General features: G+C 38.2%; 1 protein-coding gene and 1 long non-coding RNA gene across 3 annotated transcripts; both read right to left on the reverse strand.

Moving 5' to 3' along the window:
* Positions 1-2,113: 2,113 nt before the first annotated feature.
* LOC146484196 (uncharacterized) lies at positions 2,114-4,517 on the reverse strand. Of its 2 annotated transcripts, XM_085104944.1 has the most exons (3): positions 4,443-4,517; positions 4,163-4,333; positions 2,114-3,543 (listed from the first exon to the last, which is right to left on the reverse strand). In XM_085104944.1, the coding sequence occupies exons 2-3, from the start codon at positions 4,309-4,311 to the stop codon at positions 2,961-2,963; spliced, it is 732 nt and encodes a 243-aa protein (XP_084961070.1). In that variant the 5' UTR covers positions 4,312-4,333; positions 4,443-4,517; the 3' UTR covers positions 2,114-2,960. The 2 variants fall into 2 exon arrangements, with proteins under 2 accessions (XP_084961070.1, XP_084961068.1); XM_085104942.1 differs by having other exon boundaries at positions 4,163-4,498.
* A 5,414-nt stretch (positions 4,518-9,931) lies between these two features.
* Positions 9,932-13,246, reverse strand: LOC146484197 (uncharacterized). Its single transcript, XR_014863658.1, has 3 exons — positions 13,119-13,246; positions 12,984-13,048; positions 9,932-10,283 (listed from the first exon to the last, which is right to left on the reverse strand). It is a non-coding gene; the product is annotated as an uncharacterized LOC146484197 (long non-coding RNA).
* Positions 13,247-18,515: the final 5,269 nt, after the last annotated feature.

The raw sequence follows: 18,515 nt of genomic DNA on the forward strand, positions 1-18,515 counted from the left end.
CTGCCCTGTATTTCAAACTAAAGGAGGTCTTTGAGTGCATCTTTTCAGACCTGAAGTTTACATCTGACATGTTAACTCACGCGTTATGGGTGAAGCTAATATGTACAATTCATAAGTGACTAGTGTTGAGTTTGGCTTGAAACTACTGCAAGTCTCGTGTTTTTCCACAGTTAGCATTTTTAAAATTAAGGATCACAATGTACGTATTGAAGGAAACATGGTAGAGATTATAGCTTCACGAAGAGAAATTATGGAAATCAAAGTTGAAGACTCACATAAACCCAGAAATTAATGTGACAGATTGAAGCACCTTTGCTTGCAATTTGGCGATACATGTATTAAAGGTCAAAACAGCGTCATTTTGTATCTACCTCTCAGTACTGGTGCCAAGTGTGAGCAGCATCACTCCAATATTTCCCGAGGTATTCTTGATTTTGTGATTTATCTTTGTACTGGAACGATTTGGGGCGTCATCAATTTTTGAACAAAAACTTAAATATCTTTGGAACGAGAGACTGTATTAAAAAAAAAGCCAATCTTGTTCTCTTTGAAAGGCCTTTCAAATAAACATGGGCTTAATGGGCACTCAAGTGACATTTAAAAAAGAAAGTGACGCTTAATCTGACAGCTGGCAAAGCAGCAAACTTTGTGCAGTAAATTCAGATGAGTACTAACCTTTTTATTTTACTGAAGACTGGGGCCTTTAATTTTTAAATATAATGGCTGGCCATGGACAGGAAAAATCCAGCATGAAAAGTGGAACCTTGGGGACTGGGAAAATATGGGACAAGTTGAAAACACTGCCCCGCCTTATGGATTACCCAAGGATGGACTACCAAATGATCACTCCAAAGGATAATACCTAACTCAGTTTCCTTTTACCAGATACTTCCCTGTTTCGATGGTAATTGCGTTCAAACCCGTCAAAGCAGATCGTGTTTGTGAAAGGAATTGAGGGATATTATTTTACATCATGAAAAACAAAATAAATAAAATAACGTATAAATGGATAAGAAAAGGTAAAATGAAACTTGTCGAGCAAGCATAAATCCACAGTGCGTGTTTGTATGAACGAGTCTCAGCCAGTCCCACTCGTGCAAAGCAGGAGGCCGTTTCTCGAAAGTCCCGGTAACTTACCGGGCCCAATAAGTGTCTTTGGTTATAAATGTTTCTTAACAGAACTCAATTTTTGTTAGCTTTGAAGACTAACTTTTAAAATCTTAAACTTCTATGAAAACATTGGCCAAGGACAATGTCTGTAATCACTGTGTAATGGGCGAAAAAAATTTAAAAATATACTTATCGGGCCCGTTAAGTTACCGGGACTTTCGAGAAACGGCCCCCAGTACTACTAAGTTTTGTAAGGCCCCTCACTTTGAATTAATCTTCACAAATTTTTACTGTTTTGATTCAGTTGATTCCTGTCACTTACACAATTCTCTGTAATATCTGTATTGGTTTCCAACGCAATCTGTGAACAGCGCTTAAAAGAAAATGTACGTATCAATCTCTTAGGTGATCATAAGGTAGTCCCCACGGGAGGGTGTTGGGGGGGGGGGGGGGGGAAGAGTCCGTAAGGCCGCAAATCCATGGAGTAGTCCGCCTGTCCACGGACTCCTTCACCCTTCACTGTCTACTCAGGGTCTGTGTTCTAAACTTGGCTGGCGAAAAAATGTGTCCGTTTATTGGGGTTCGTTAACTAAATCCCGTTATAATGAATTTCAGTGCGGGAAGAAGAAAGCGAAGAAGAAGAAGCGCGTGATATAGGAGTTGGCTGATAATTAATAGGGTTAACATGATCAGATTTTTAAGAAGTTAACAGAACTGATAATAGCCGGACAAAGTGGATAAAGCGGTGCAGATGTTACCATAATGCCAAGCAGTAAATACCAACTTATCGTCCTTGACATCATTTGGGCTCGTGGATTGTGTTCGTAATAACTGGGATTTTGCTATACCGGGGCTAGATACAGTGAAACCTCAATATGACGAACCTCGATATAACGAAATCCTCGTTATAACGAGCACAATCCAGAAGTTTAAACGTAAACTGTACCCCGATATAACAAATAAATGTCAACACGCGACAAAAGATGAATGCGAAACAAACCAAAAAGGATGAAATTCCTTTAATGTAACAACAGAACAACTTCACAGTTAACAGCTCATTATATATGCAGACACTGACTTTATCGAGACGTCTACAGATCTGCTTATCCTCTTTGCCTCTTATTATTAGTTCTATCAACTTCTTTATTTTTGAAGGTTTCTTGTGGTAAAAGGACCTCGATATAACGAAAATTTTGGTTGTTTTTTCGCAAATTCGTTATATCGAGGGTTTCGATATAACGAACCCTCGATATGACGAACAAATTTCCCCAGTCCCTTGGCAGCTAGTTAAATCGAGGTTCCACTGTACTCATATAGGGGTTTTGTTTCACATAGTAACTTTGGCTGGGCTGGAAGACATCGTTAATATACTGGAGTTCCTTATATGGGGCTTCCAGTATGTCATACTTCGCGTTGTTAACGGCTACCAACGTAAGCGAAGGGCGAAGGAACTAGGCGTCTCGACGTTCAAGCGAACTGATTGGTTGGTTTTTTTTTTCTCAGGACTTCTACCTGACTTCCAAATATGGGTTCAACTAATAGCACTTGTGAATTAAGTATTCGCGTGCCTGTTTTAAGACCTATAAAGAAAAGTTATACGCTTCAATAATGATCCGTTTCTGGTAGTACAGAAGTGCATTTATATTCATAAGAGGGTTGTCTGTAGAACCAAAGTATTGTCTGTAATATGTGAAACAAGGAGATGTCTGTGTTATGAAGGCCGACCGTTTAGGTTCAAATTATTTTATTGAGAATATAGATAATTAAAGGGATTTGTTCCAGCAATTGAAATTGGTTAGATTCACAGTACTGGAGTTTTCTACAGAAATACATAGGAACCCTTATATGAGTCATTGATTTTCGTGAAATTTTGCAACCCGGACCAATCCAACTACAGCTAGAAACTCATCCTTAGTCATGAGCTCTCCTCGGCTCATCCAGATGTCAACATCTCGGCAAGTGGCAACACTGTCATCGCGCCCCATTTTCCTCCTTCTACTTCTGCAAGGTCTGGTTCCCAGTCCTCTTCTGCTGCATCCCTTTGCTGTTGGCGAGTGTTCTGTTTTTCTAGATTTGTCGCTCGCATTCTCTGCACTTTTGGCCAATGAACTTTGTTTTTGTGCGGTTTTTTTACCGTCTGGTTTCAGTTTGTCAACAGCTTTTTCTTGCTTGCGAATAAGTGCTTTTAGTTTCTTTATTTTCTCTTCTCTAGATTCTGTCTTTTCTGTTGTGTTTGTCTGTAGATATCGATTTGGACTTATTTCACCAGATCTTTCCTTCTGTACAGCACTTTCCTCGGTCACTGGTTTATTGGCATTGTATTCCTCATTCAAATCCCGATTGTCTTTGTGAGCTGAGTCTTCATAGAATAAGTCTTCTTCGTATCCACTTGATGTTTGCATGATCCAAGCCTCCTCGGCATCAAGGCACATACTGCAACAGAAAAGTAGTTTGTTTTCATTTGTAAGTTGAATTGCTTTAAATTCAGGGAAAAAGAGCGTTGGCGAAAACAATGTTTCTTTTAAGAGCCCACGAGGGGTACTTCAACAATAGTAGCATGTACAGACGTCACCAAGTGTTGAGTTTTTGAAAAGATTTTATCACCGCTAGTCTAACTTGCAATGTTAAGTAAGTAAGCCGGAGAGAGATGCTATTGTGTAGGTTACCGCTGGTGTGATTTATGAGATAAACCCTGAAAAGTAATCGGTGTATCTGTTCAAAGGGTCTTCGAATTTTGATTGTTATGAAAACCAAATAATGCTACAGAGAATTGAAAATTGATACAGCTTTCTTGTGGCTTGAAATTCTGGGGATATGTTTCATAATCGGCGAAAGAATCCTAACGGCACTTACACATAGATCACAAAAATGAAACAAAAAAAAAAAAACTATTTGAACTTAAATAGTTGGACTGAAACAGATTCGTTAGAAGTATTTACTGTAACAAGTTGTTCAAGTTGATTCAAAGTACTGATAAAAGATTTAAAGGCATGCATTGAACTATGTTTGGATTCAAATGTGAGATTTCGTTTTGGGACTCATTCCAACCTACCTCTTATCATCGTCTTCTGGAGTATGAGTTATTTCCGTTTCCCAATTTTCTTGTGTTACCTCTTCATGTGCTTTGCGCTTTTTTTGTGCCTGGGACTCTAGTGAACTCAAAGAACAAGTTTCTTTCTTTCTTTGGCGCTTTCGGCCCATCGATCAAAAATAAGACTGGCAGCTGAAAAGTGCAAATCGATACTGCTCCTGTATATATGCCGCTAAATTTTAAACAATGCTGGTTACCGTAAAATCACAAAGGTGTAATGTTGAAAGTTGGTGGTACACACGCAATCAGTCTGGTTTCGTTACTAACGGTATTTTAATAGCGCGCGGAAGAACATTCATGAATAGCTGTTGCGCGCGCTGAAGGTGACGTCACAAGACGAAGAATTATTGATTAAGGTGATTCCGTTGAATTGCATTGCGCATCCTTGCTGCGCATAATTTTTCGCGTCATTTAGCGCGCGCACGAGCGCGCGCACGCAGAACATTACGGGATTTCGTTGAGGTTAAGCTCGGCAGGAAAATAAATGGTCCTTTTCTTCTAAACGAGCACGGTGACCCCCATTTTTTAATGCATCAATTTAAATGTCATACGGTTGGCCACTATATATCGCGATTAAAAGAAAAGTTTAATACTCTACTTTGAGATATTTTTATTTGAATGCTTTAAAAAGCACGTATTTAGGAAGTGCTGCTTACGTGCACACGCAGCAAAATCTTTGATTTCTTTGATAATCTTAATTCCAGTTCAATGAAAATAGTTTGTTGTGTAAGATTAAAGTAAATTTTGTTGAACTGCTTCGATATTTTAATGCAAGAAATTAATTTTTCTAGAAATGATAGTTCCCTTTTCTGATTACTAGCGTTTCTAATATAAACCTCGTGGGTCATCTATTTACTATAATAGCCATCCAGGTTGCACAAAAACGAGCACGGTGACCCCCATTTTTTATTGCATTTTTGTAATGCTCATAACATAGTTATGAACTGGACCAAGTCTTAGACAATATTAAATACTCCTTCTTTTTCAGCGGAATCACCTTAAAAGTTTCGTTTTGCTCCGTGTCATAAAGTAGGAACTCGGAGATGCGATCGTGAAGGTCAAGCGTTGCATAAAAAAGACGAACGGCGTAAGGTCCTGGTAAGCCTAGAAGCTATGTTCTAGAATAATTGATGCATTTCGGTGTTGCCGATAATGTTTGTGTTGCATCGATTGCGCGCACACGATTTTCGAAAACATGTTGCTGGGAAAAGGTTTTCGCAACATTGCAGGGGATGGGGGACAGTCTGGAACTGGGGCCTTGATAGCTGCATACATCCTGCAGTACCACCTGATTACACCATGTAACATAACATTAAACTTTATTTAAAACACGGTAAAAACATTGGCAATAAATAAGTTAAATAAATAACTTATTTACATGTTTGCCGTGTGGGAGTACGAGGAGGACATTAGACAATTTATCTCGCTATTAAATTTGATTAAAGATTTGGTAGCTCTGTCGCTAGGTTGAAAGCTATTCCACAACAATGCCCCACTGTAGCAGAAACTGTCCTAAGATAACGTCACGTAGTAAGAGGCAGCTGCAACTACTAATATATTGTTTATACTAGTAACGTCTATCCAAAAAGAGTACGAAAGGGGACAACTTAGCAATACGTGGTTTCTAGTTTCTGTAGTATCTTGAAACAAAAAGCAGTTAGGGTTTGGAATATATCCTCTTTTAAAAAGGATCTCATTGGTGAATAAAGTTAATACTTTATATTGAAAAGATCTTAAGTAAGGTTCGCTTGTAACCCTAATACGCAACAGAAAAGCCTCTGAGATATAATCATCTTCCCAGTCATTCTTTGCCTATCTTGGCCTATTTCCTGGGCCTTTCATGTGCATGCTTTATTAAAAAGTGGTAAAAGTCGGGACATTTAAAGTTTTTCCCAGTCAAGAACAACACTGAAAGAATATGGATGTGTTCGTAGATTCGTAGATGGCCTGTCTTAATCCTATCCACGTGAAAAAATAATGAATTTAAAACCAAATAAAGACAACTTTTTAATCACTTTAAATAAAATACAGAAGACAAAGGTCAATCAGTAGACTACATACACACTCAAAATTGCTTGGCCCCGCTTCCTGGAAAGCCGATTAGCAGCAAAACCACAATTAAGTCAGCATACACAAGCAAACAAATATCTGCCGCGAAATGTCTTCCAGTATAGTTCTTCAGCGACTTAAGGTGGTGTAGCATAAAGGACTATCGCCGCCATGATGTGAGCTGAAATTCCTTTGCGTCAGAACTGAAAATTTTCATTTTGGAGAGGTAAACCCTTTAGGCAGTTCTCCATATACCTCTAGTAAGCAGCTGGTGCGTTTTGGAAACAAATGGAATGCGGTTCCACAGATACAATCCCCAGGGTACGATGAACGCTGTTAGAGGGCGGTGCTCTCAGGCTACTACGAACCCTTGATAATATAAGCCCTCCCTTGGTCGAGGACTAAAAACTGGGTGTTTCTTTCAAGGCTGCTAAGAATGTCTCGGAAAGGACGAATGGGTTAACGATTATCCTGTGTCTAGTTGTTTTACTGTCGATAATGAACGCATAGTCTTAGACTGCCATCTTTTCTTCTTATGCAAACTACTGGCGTTGAATACGGTGATTTTGATTTGCCTACCAGCCACAGTTAATCATATCCTAGAGATGCACTTTAATATCTCCGTAAAAGAGTTTCCGGATGGAATTGTAAGATCTCAGTACTGGCTTTTCATCCTAAAGGTTAATCCTAAGTTACAAATCTTCGGCACATCCAGTGTTGCCATCATCTTGTGCGAAGGCTCCTGACTCTTGCTTTAACATCTCCTTCACTATTCTGCTGTGCTCATGTGACAGGTGGCTCAGGTCAACATTGGTACCCATCGTCTTTCCTCTTGTTACTATCTTGTGTGAGTTTTCATGTCGTCAACTACATTATTCTCAGTGTTGTGCTCAACTTTGGCATATCTTTGTGTCTTCCGTATGGTGCCCAGTGCAACATGCTTGCGTAGAAGTATTTCTCTCTGCGCTTGGTTGCATACTGGGACATGTATTCGACTTAAAGACCCTGTCTGGAGGGGCCTCGGTTTTAGTCTGAAAAGTAAGGGGATGGAGCCTCGCCTCCTTTGACCCTCCCCTAGTTTCGCCAGTGTGGTATATAGGGACAGGCAGGATGTAAAGATGTACGTCATGCAAGAAAATCTCTGCCTAGCTATTTCTAGTGAATACAAGTCAGGTAGCCCGACATCACCATCTCTGTACACCAGCGACTAACAGGTTTTTTTTTTCGAGCAAATTAACTCCAGCCCCGCTGAAAAAATTTTGCCCGTACGTTGATGATCTTCTGTCCTCTGAATTCATTGATTACTCAAAAACGTAACCTTCCCTTTTCTCTAAATATCTCGAAGGTCCAATTCAACTTGTTTTGTTAAATCAGTTTGATCGCTATTATTGACAAAATGCTGGATAAGCTGCGCCACTTTGTGAGAGCAAGTAATTTCTTTCTGTATTTGTCGTCTTCGATTATACTTTTTCACTTAGTTTTAATTAACCCACTGAGTCGGTTAGAGAAGGCAAGAAAATCTGAAGCTTCAATTTTGAAAATCTCAATCGAAGTTAGCGCGAGGAGCATCCGCTGTACCATTGTTCTATAATTTTCTCCGTGCTTCTATATATGTTAGAAAAAAAAAACATATAATAATAATGCACACTCCAGATAGCAACTATATTCTAATGTGCAATAATTCATCTGAATTTGGTGCTTCTGATTGTTCAACCTCGTTCCCAGGGTCTTCCCACGCTCTCCTTGGGGGTGGGGTGGGGAGATGAAAGACCCTGGGAGCGAGGTCGCTGATTTTTTAGCAGAACTAATAGAGATACCAAATAAAAATAGATTTTCCTGAAATAAGTCATTTAAAGCTCTTGAAATATTCTTCTTACCTTATCTAATCTCCTTGGATAACACAACAAGGGAATAGTTGGATTAAACAGGAACCTTTCACTGACCCTCGCCAATTTCATTCAATGAATGGAAAAAAGACAGTAGTGATTGTTTTTAAAAATGAAGTCACCTATCAGTTGTTTCTTTTTTTGAAAAGAAGCTTTTTTTTTTTTTGATTTTCTGATGAAAAAAGCAGTTTAATTTCCTTTGTGGAAAACAGTTTCGCTTTTCTTTCTTCTCACCGATTTCGTCGCAAGTAATAAAGCGTTTGAACCTTTTGACTGCTGATTTTTTTCCCCCCTAAAAACAGCACTTTGGAGCCCCAGATGCTTTATTGCATTACCTTCGAGCTAAATTGTAAAAAACGTCGTTTTCGATATTTTGTTTAGAACATGCGCACGAGAAAAACACAATCGTGGGGAGGCTTTCTTGTTTTCATTCTCCTTTTCATCTTCTTCCTTTTTTTCGTCCACTTCCTTTTGTGCTTTTGTTATCTTTCAGTTGCCTTTGTTCAAGCTGAAGATTTTTTCCGCCTAAATGCAGGGGAGTGTGAGAATTTTTAAACGAAAAGTGTCCGTGGCTCGAAAGGACCGTTTTTATTCAATTGTACGGGAAAAAAAATTCAAGGTTTATCTTTGGCACAATTTATTCTCTCATGTTCGTCTTTTAAAGGCTTTATCCTACGTTATCAACTGGTTACCAAAGATATCTTCTGGCAGGTAAAGTGATGACGTCGCAAGTGTTACGATGACTTCAAGACGGTTTTGACAGTGTAGGAGTCAATGGTTGAAACAAAGAAAGAACAAACAAACAAAAAGCCCCTTTAAAAAATCGTTTCTGGAGGTCAGTTCGACTTTTTATCAACCCTTTATAGATGAATCGTTCAATTTTAACCAAAATGGGCCATTTTCCAGATACAAAGTTCTTTCCTTAACGAACAACACTCGTCTGGGCGACTAGGAGATAGTCAACTGGCTTGACATTCCCTTATCAAGTTAGAAAAATTGTCGCAGCCAGGAACGGATTAAAGATCTTGGGGCAAATTTTCATTGAGTGATGGGCCCCAACACACAAGACGAAGTTCCAAAGTTTTTTTTCTCTACCAGTGTCATCCTCGGAGACCCAGGGACAGTCAGTCGGGAGCGGGCGAAATGGCGCGACGAAAGTTTTCAAGAACCGGTGAAAGAGCCGGCTCCTTCGCCGGTTCTTGAAAACTTTCGTCGCGCCATTTCGCCCGCCCCCGACTGAGGGCCTCTTCATATGAGCCCAGTAATCGGGCTGGCTTAGTAGGCGGGACGAATTTTGTCTTCTGTTCATATAGGAAATTTAATCCCGGTTACCGAGATAAAAAATGTCCAAAAGGACCCCAAAATACCCGTGGAACTGCGTTTCGACTTGTCAGCGACCTTACAAGCCATGCACAGTTGAAAATGTTTCGTCCCGGTATCCGGGCTGGAGTGTTCATATGGGAAAAATTTCCAGCTCGGTTAGATCTCGGTCGCAAAAACCGAGATCTCAGTAACCGGGCCAGCCCGCCTTCTCATATGAACACATCGAAATTTTGGTAAAGAAAAGGGTGGCGAGGCAAGATCTCGGAAACCAAGCCAACCCGGTCGACCGGGCTCATATGAAGACGCCCTGACTGCCCCTGGGTCTCCGAGGATGTACCAGTGTCAGACAAGCCAAGATTTTTTATCGCCTTTTTCCTACAAGCTGCTATGTTTGCCAATTTATTTGACACAAAACTGACAATAGCGGCAACCATATGATGTAAGAAAATCCAAAATAGCCTGCGCGATGAAATGAGATGTTACCTTTTAGTTTTAATTCTCTACATTGAATTTATTTCACTGAACTAGACGCAACGGTAATAATAATATACAGAGAAGCTGCTGTTGTTGTTGTTGACTCGTTACTGTATCACGATGTCATCACGTGATGGCCATAACTTGAAGTGAAGGCTTCGTTTCCGGCAGGTGTTTCTGCACTTGTCTGCTTCGTTCGTACAATCTGTGCATTCATCCCAGTCCCCACAACTATCTTGACATTGTTGGGCCGCTGAATTGCATTCACTTGTACATTGGTTTGCTAAGGCTACGGTAAAAGCTGCCATTAAGCACAAGTTGATTGCAAAAACAATGGACGAAAACTTCATCTGAAATTTAAAAGATACATAGATTACTAAAACAGTGTGGTTTTCCTCCGGTGATTTTACCCTCCCGGGCCCCCAAGTATCGCTGTAACTGATTCCATGTAAAAAAAAAAAATGTAATTTATTTACCCACGAAGCACCAAAGAGCTCTGGGAACTCTTTAAAAGGTGTTCGTGCGTTCCAGGTCGAATTGGAATTTGGAAATGTTGGTTTTTGTGGAGGGATAGGCCACAAGTCTTAAACTTTAATTCCGGGTTGCTGTTTGACATTTGCTCCAATAAAGGCCACTTAAATTTCAAGTAATGTATCAATCACAAGGGAGAGTGTTTCATATGACTTCATATTCATATGAGGTTCAGAAATCAGCACGAAAAACTAGGTATGAATTCACATCAAACGAGAACTGTGGCCGTGTTCAAATGATCATTGCGCGACAGAACGTGAGGCAAAGCCGAATAGAAGGAACATGGAATTTTCCTATTTCTTTTGAACGCGTGATCTTCGAAATGAGATCTGTGACGATATGTCGCGTCACATAACTTGAGTGGGAAACAAATCATTTCAAATCAAATCAACTGTATTTGATGTCAGTTACATCCTCGATTCTCAGGTACGAGGGATGTGTGGGCCCCTGGGAACCTCCTACTGTATGAAACTATGTAATTCCAGTGAAGTTTGAATTTCTCGCGCCTAATTTGCAGACTTCTTATACTGCACTGTTTGTGTCTTCGCCCAGTGTAATTTCACGCATACAATCCAATCCAATCCAATACAACGCAATGCAATGCAGTGCAATCCAATCCATTTAGTCCAATCCAATCCAACCCAATCCAATCCAATACAACGCAATGCAATGCAATACAATACCAATACAATACGGTACATGCAGTATGATACAGTACAAAAGTTCTTCTGTCCGGCCAGCTTACCTGAGTGAAAATTTAAAGTGTCTCGATACACTTTATTACTTATTTTGCACTAAAGGTTGTCAGTGTCGCGTTTTTGGTAAAATCGATATTGCCATGACGACGATAAACAACAAAGGTTGATATCAATTCAATTCCAAATTTTGCGTAGACTAGCTTCACTCAGAGAAAGGTAACCAATGTTGTTTGGCAAGTAAAATTTAAAGGGATAAAGTGATATTTGTTGGATTTTAAATAAATTGCAAAAACATTTTCAACCTAATTATTTATATAGTGACACTGTGAAAAATACATTGGAAAATGACTTCAAAATACTACCAATATACGCTCTCACGTTTTTGTTTGAGGTAATCAGTCTTCTCTTTAGTATGATATCGACAATGAGCGTTTGTTGGAGATCGCTCGCGTTGTAATTTTCTTTTAATTTGTAACTTGATGTATGCTATCCATGCGTAGCCGGCATGGCGGGTGCGTGCAATTTTTTAAAATCAACTACATCGGTGAAATGTGTATTTGTCATAACAAAGTTTACCTAAATCCTAAAGTTAAGTAAATAAATAAATATAAGCCGTAAACGTGACACATTTGTTAGGCAGTGCATGTTAATGCTCATAACGGGTTATTTTCTGAATTTGCACGAACATTTCTTTTTCTTAGTAACTCGCCTGTCATTATCGCAAACGCGATCTGAATCATTAATTTTATGTTAAGAAACTACGCGACATTTGCATTATTAATATTTTGTGTAAGTAGTGGCAGTTTACTTTTTTTGAGTAATGAAAAGCTGTAAATTTATTTGTCGTCGAAATAAGTTAACAACTACTAGGACTACTGAGTCCTGTGAAACCGAGGAGAAAGCGTCACCAACTTCTACAACCTGGAATCAGTTTCCTTTCCTCATAGCCTGCAGGAATCTATTAACTGACATTTTGTCGCGAATTCAGCTTTTGCATAAAATGAAGTTGTTGAGTTTCCATTTTAAATGACCTTTGATTTCTTGTGAGAGGAAATTCGTATGAATCCCATCAAAATTCCTATCCAGGTGTACTGTCATGGTGAACCAACATTTTTCTTTAATTTAGTAAGAAATTAAAGTCTGTACACTAGGATGTTTCCGTAAAATTACCGCCGATTAAAAGTTAGTAAGTTTGAGATCGGGAACAGTTCGGTTTGCCTCTGTTAAAAGTTGTTGTTAAATACTAGCGTGGTAAAAAGACCTTCTGGTTTTTTTTTTGGTTTTAGCGCGCACGCGAGAAATTAATCCCACTACAACATTAACCTATTTACTGTATTTCGAATATTAAAAACTGAACCTACCCTGATGTCTTTTTCAAGTTTGAAAAAACGATGATTATGATTATCGGGACCCTTTGAAGTAACGTAATGAAAACAGCAGTGAGCAGCAGTCATACTATGGCTTTTCAAAAATGAAAACGCGCCGCAAAAATAAAAGCATTTAAAAGTTCTTCATGTGTCGCAGTCATAGCCGGCGGCTCCAAAATATTCAATTCACCATCTCAAAACGAAAGTCAAGATTACTTCGAGAAATTGTCGCTAAAAGACTTAAGATTTAATTTATACTGCGGTTCAAAGAAAACGACCGAACTAAAACCGAGTTAAAGTGTTGAATACACCCGTCAGTTAGCAAAAAATGGTTGCGAAATTGTTGGTTTCGAATTTCGAGCGCAAACACAAAACAAGAGATGTGAATTGCCGGCGTCATAATTGCCAAAAAGCTCAGATGATTCAAACTGTCAGAGCTGACCGTGACGATTACCTTCGAAGTGAAGCGTCCTGGCGAAGGTTTCAAGTTTTCTGATATTGCTTCAGTTTCTGTTCCAGCTACAAAGAGAAGCACGAAACTATTAGCTTACTGTAGTTAGTGATAGCTTGAATGTTATACTCTACTTACAAGGGCGGAGTCCAAACAGGGCGTTATTACCTCAAGTTGCTTCAGGGCGTGTTTCTTCGGGCTTCGCGTTTTATAGAGAATTTGCTATTAAGAGTGGCTTTATAATGACTCTTTGGACAAAGGCGCGGCGAATTAATTAATATTGAAAATGACACTTTCTATTCAACAGCGGGATTTTACACACAAAGATGACGGAAATATAGATCTTAGCACACGGATAAGGCGAGAAACTAATAGATTTAATAATCAGAGAATCCGGTTATCGCCAACAAAAAAAAATGGCATTAAGGTTTGCCGCTAGGAAGGGGCGCTTCAAAAAAGTTAAAAAAAAATACTTGCAGATTTCTCATTCTTGATCAAGACGGTTTTTCCTAATTTTTTTAAAAAAATAGCAAATTTGCTCGACTCATATCATCAGTTGACAATAAATGTTAAATTGCGTGTTCAGCTCTCTCGCTTGTCATGAACACAATAAAAGATTCTCTTCGTAATTGTCGGAAGTGGAACTCAGCTGACGGAGTACTTCGTAAAACTGTCCTTTCAAATAGGAAATGTGATTTATCTCGTTTTCTTTGTTAGAGAGATCCAAGCTTGCATTATCAAACTTTTCGCGCTTAGTTTATTCAACGACACAACTCTTGTTTCGCACCTCGGTTAGTGCACTATACCCATGTACGTGTCGAATGAAAAACAGTTATAATAAATTATGGATCGTTTACCTTGATTACAATGTAAACACTGGAGATTTTCAGCTTTAATCAAACGAACACGTATCATTATTCTGCTTAATATGGTTTAGAGAATATACAGCGTTTTGACGGATTCACAGACGTGAAGCACCAGTTGTCGTCTCCCTTAATTTTGTACACGATCCCTATATTTCAGAGATAACATCATATTGCTGCACGTCCTAATATATCATGTTTGTATTTTCATCTATCAAACCCCAAAGTTGTCTATTTTGGTATTTCTTTCGATTGAAAAGGATCTCCATCTTAGGAAAAGTTGTTTCAACTGCTTTCTTCTGGTGAAGAAAGCAGTTGAGACATCTGCATTCCGAAAGAATTATTAATACATAATAACGTATTGCTTTGGAGAAATCAATGAGTGATTATACCCTGTCGTTCGAGGTGTATTTTGAAAGAATGAAGCTTAATATAGAACATTTTCAAATAAAATAAATAAAAGAAGAACTGTTTCAAAATCGTGTATTAGGAAAATGCTTTCTTTTCTTCGGCTTCCTTTGAATATTTCAATAAATTAAATATACTTATCTCAAAGCAAATACAGTCGTTAGAAGTTAACTTCAATTCAAGCATCAAATTAAATTCTCGGTTTGGTTTGCTTTATTAATAATTCGTCCACGTTTCTAATGTAAACTGATTTTTATTTTACATCGATCGAGCATTTTTTTCGCTACACATGGCAGCTTGCGCGGCATAAAGCCCAGTAACATGGCGCGTAAAAAGAACCGTCTGGAATTTTATGTCCAGTGCAAGGAAAAACTCCCACAAAAGTCTAAATACAAATACCCACTTATTTGTTAATTTATTTTCATTAGTCAACCGAAACTGTGTTTGTTAGAAACTTATTGGGTGAAGAAAAAATGCATTCTGGATATTTTTACTTCGCAGTGAAACAGCGGTGGAATATTACATAGCGTTACGTTCGCCTTTCTAAAGAGAATTGGATACAATATCGCCGTTTATACTTTTACAAACTTAAAAAACGAAGTTTTCTCTTTAGAATAACTGCCAAACTCTTACCAAGAATTCAGTATAGTTTCTGCCGAGTGAGGTTAGAAAAATAAAAGCTGTAGTACTTTTTTTTTTACCATCACGATTATACGTTTCGTCTTGTTTTGTTTTTACTAAGTGTAGAACAAAGGCAATTAGCTGTGTTTTGCCATTGCTTGGAAGGATATCTAGGAATTGTAATTTTGACCAATTTGTATAATAAATTTACCTATATTATCAGATAGATGTTGTAAGATAAGACATACCAAGCTTTTGAACGTGCTCCACTCCTGTTCAGTCCGATGATCTGTTTATCAGTCAGTAAGGCTCCATTGCACCTGTTACTTTCAGCGCTTTATCTGATCTCGTCATTCCCCGAGGCTACAGCTCTTAACTACATCCTTGTTTTTCATCTAGGGAAAACACTTACTTAAAACAATGCTTGTGATAATGTTAAAAGCGCCTTTTTCCATTTTTAATAAAATGGGCGTGAAAACTGTTCCATATGACAGTTTCCTCCTGATATAAACTACGATTGCTTAAATTATATAAAACACTTTTGCTCACTTCACCTTCATTACATTTGTTTATCAAGCCAAACGTGGAATGGTACATTTTATTAGTACTTCAAAAATTCTCAAAGGAAGTGAACTAAGTTTGAAGCGAGCACAATTACTGAAACCAAAAATTGTGCTCGTCCAAGATATTTTAGAATTTCCTTTAACGTCACCCTGATGTCAGAAATTTTCACTAAATCTTAATGTTTTATGAGTAAACTGAACAGCTGATTGAGGACACGTAACTACACCCTCACGCGCGCAATTTGTGAGACATTTGGGCGCTGAATATCACGATGCGCTTTGAAGATAAGTTAAAGTATCTCTTCTCTGTAACATAAACATCTGAAACCTTCTCTTTTTTTCTGAAACAGCCATGGCGTGTTATTTTAAGATCGCTTATTAAGATATGTCAAGGGACATGATGTCTTTAAGCTCGGCTAATTGCACGATATTTGTCATAATACATTATTTTCATAAATGAACCAAGAGAAAAGGACAGACGTAACAAAATAAAATGGACTTTTTCCATGCATCCAACAAGTTTTAGTGAAATCAATACAATATGTATATTAAAAAAAAAAAAAAAACGTGATGTTGTGTTTTAAGCCTGGTGATTAAATTATAGATGTATTTTTTCATTAAGTGACACAGGCATACTCGGAAGAAGAAAATACGACTTCTCCTTTCAGGAGTACTAGTCGAATCTATGTTCTTCATAGAAGGCCATAGTTTCGACTCCAGTTGGGAGAACTCAGATTTTCTTTTTCCGAGTATGCCGTGTCACTGACTGAAGAATACATCGTTCATCATGTTTATTGTACAACTACGAAAACATGCTTCTGAACTTGCTTAAACAACTGTATTAACTGTAATGGGATACAGCAGGCAGTAACAAGTAAAAGGAGAAAAAAAGTCAATGTAATTGTGTCCGCGATAAAAGGAGAAAACTAACTTTATATTTTGAGACACGTAATTCAGTTGCCTAGACTGCAAAGTGTATTATTTAATAAATGATTTATCTATCCATCTATCGCCATATATGTGACAGTAGAGATCAAATTTATGAGAACCTCAGGTCTCAAGAGGAGATATTCTGATACAAGCAACCACCAACTTACCGTAGTTGGTGATGGCAAAATACTTCCTTGCGTATATGAAGTCTTTCTAAAATCATGTTTTGGAAACCTGGTGTCTTGAACATGATGGAATTGGAAACTGTTACCAAAGCAGCTGCCTCGGTTGCTTCTATAGCGGCTGCTCTCGAAAGTCCAATAACTTTTATGGACTGATTCGTATTCTTAGTGTAAACGTGGCAATGCATGACAGTTAAAATTTAGCTTTCAAAATCATTAGGAGCATCGTGTACGCAAAATAGTTTTCGGTCCGGTGTGTTATCGAGACTTCGAGAAACTGGTCCCGGTCTGTTTTTCTGTTTTATTGAGGTCTTTTCCCCCTTTTTTTATTTGGACAAAAAATGAAGAAATGTTTAAAACCATGGACAAAAAAATCAAGAAAAACGTAGAGACATTGCCAAAAATCAAATGAAGGGGAAAACCATTGACCAAAAACAAAAACGCTGTTGAAACCATTGACAAAATTCAAGAAACGGTTGCAACCACTGGCGAGAAAAATCAAGATATATAACGGTTGAAACCATTGAAAAATCAAATAAACGAATGAAACCCATTGTTGCAATTCAAGAAAATGGTTGAAACCATTGACAATAATCACGGAAAATCATTGACAAAGATCAAGGAAGCGGTTGAAACCATACATTAAGAGGAATCAAGGGCAAACGAAAACGGTTTAAACCTTTGCAAAAAATGACGAAAAGTGTGAAACCATACAGAAAATGAACAAAATGTTTAAAGGATGGACAGACTGAATCAAGAAAAAGGTTGAAACCATTGGCAGAAATCAAGAAAATGATTAAAAGCATTGACCAAACTCCAGACAGCGATTGAAACGAATGAAACCATTGTTACAATTCAAGAAAATCGTTGAAACAATTGACAAAAAAATAAAGAAATCGCGTGGAAGCATTAACAAAATTTAAGAAAATGGTTGAAACTATTGGCAAAAATCACGAACACAGGTTAAATTTATGAAAAAAATCAAGGAAACGGTTGAATCAAGGGAGTGGTTGAACCCAGTGACCAAATTCAGACGACGATTTTTATCATTCAGAGAAATCCGGGAAACGGGTGAAACTAGAAACCAGGTTGGCTTGAAAAACATGGGTTTCTAAGGACGGTGGACTTGGGGTTCTCACACCCCGCCCCCTCCCCCACAAGGTCCAGGTACGGCCAGTGACACCTTTAAGTGAGTTAAACCACCTGACCCTATAACGATATCAGAAAAAATCTTGTCTCTTGATATGAACACTCTGATGGTAAGGAAAGGAATGACGCAATTAAAAAGGAATCTAGCTCGACTATAAACCTAGTCCGAACCACCCTAACACTTCATTCGGTTAGGCTTTACGCAGACTTGGTACCTAGTACCGATGACGGGTTATCACGCGGGCATCATGTCTCGAGATGAATAACATTATGGATTTCCATAATGTTTGCTTTTTTTCTCGAAGTATTGGCTGCCTTGTTCTCTCTGTTCCATTATGGTAATTTCGCGAGCCAGCTAGTACTCGCGTTACTTCAATATATAAAACACAATGTAGCGAATTGTATGAGTACAATAAAGTTGTTTTTGGTCTTGAATCTGTCTTTTGTTTAATGATTAAACTCGCACATAGTACAATCCGCAGTGCCAATGGGTCATAAAGATGGCTGATTTTAGCTCTCATTTCTCAAGAAACGTTCATCCGCTTTACAAGAAAACAAACAATTTTTACAAAAGCACTGACGGCCTACCGCATTTCAGAGCCAATAATTTACCTCGGAGCAGTTTCATTTAATTTTTACTCACCCTTGCCAAGTAAAGATCTAACAAATCGCTACGTTTTAACGCCCCTTTCGTTTAGTCTTGTGATCGATACATCTTTTCTTTTATTTTATTTTCTCTTTCTCTTGGCTTTTTCTCTTTTGCTTTGCTTATCCAGTAAGTAATTTGTAGTAGCTAGACTTAATTTACATTGAAACAAT

Source organism: Pavona decussata, unplaced genomic scaffold (genome assembly GCF_977016875.1).
Source record: "Pavona decussata unplaced genomic scaffold, jaPavDecu1.1 SCAFFOLD_36, whole genome shotgun sequence".
Classification (NCBI taxonomy): Eukaryota; Metazoa; Cnidaria; class Anthozoa; order Scleractinia; family Agariciidae; genus Pavona; species Pavona decussata.

Excerpts from the sequence above, each read along its gene's own strand:
- LOC146484196 (XM_085104944.1), bottom strand. The coding sequence starts at position 4,311 with ATGGGCCGAAAGCGCCAAAGAAAGAAAGAAACTTGTTCTTTGAGTTCA. Across the intron at positions 3,544-4,162 it reads CCAGAAGACGATGATAAGAG|TATGTGCCTTGATGCCGAGG; the intron begins GTAGGTTGGAAT and ends TTTCTGTTGCAG.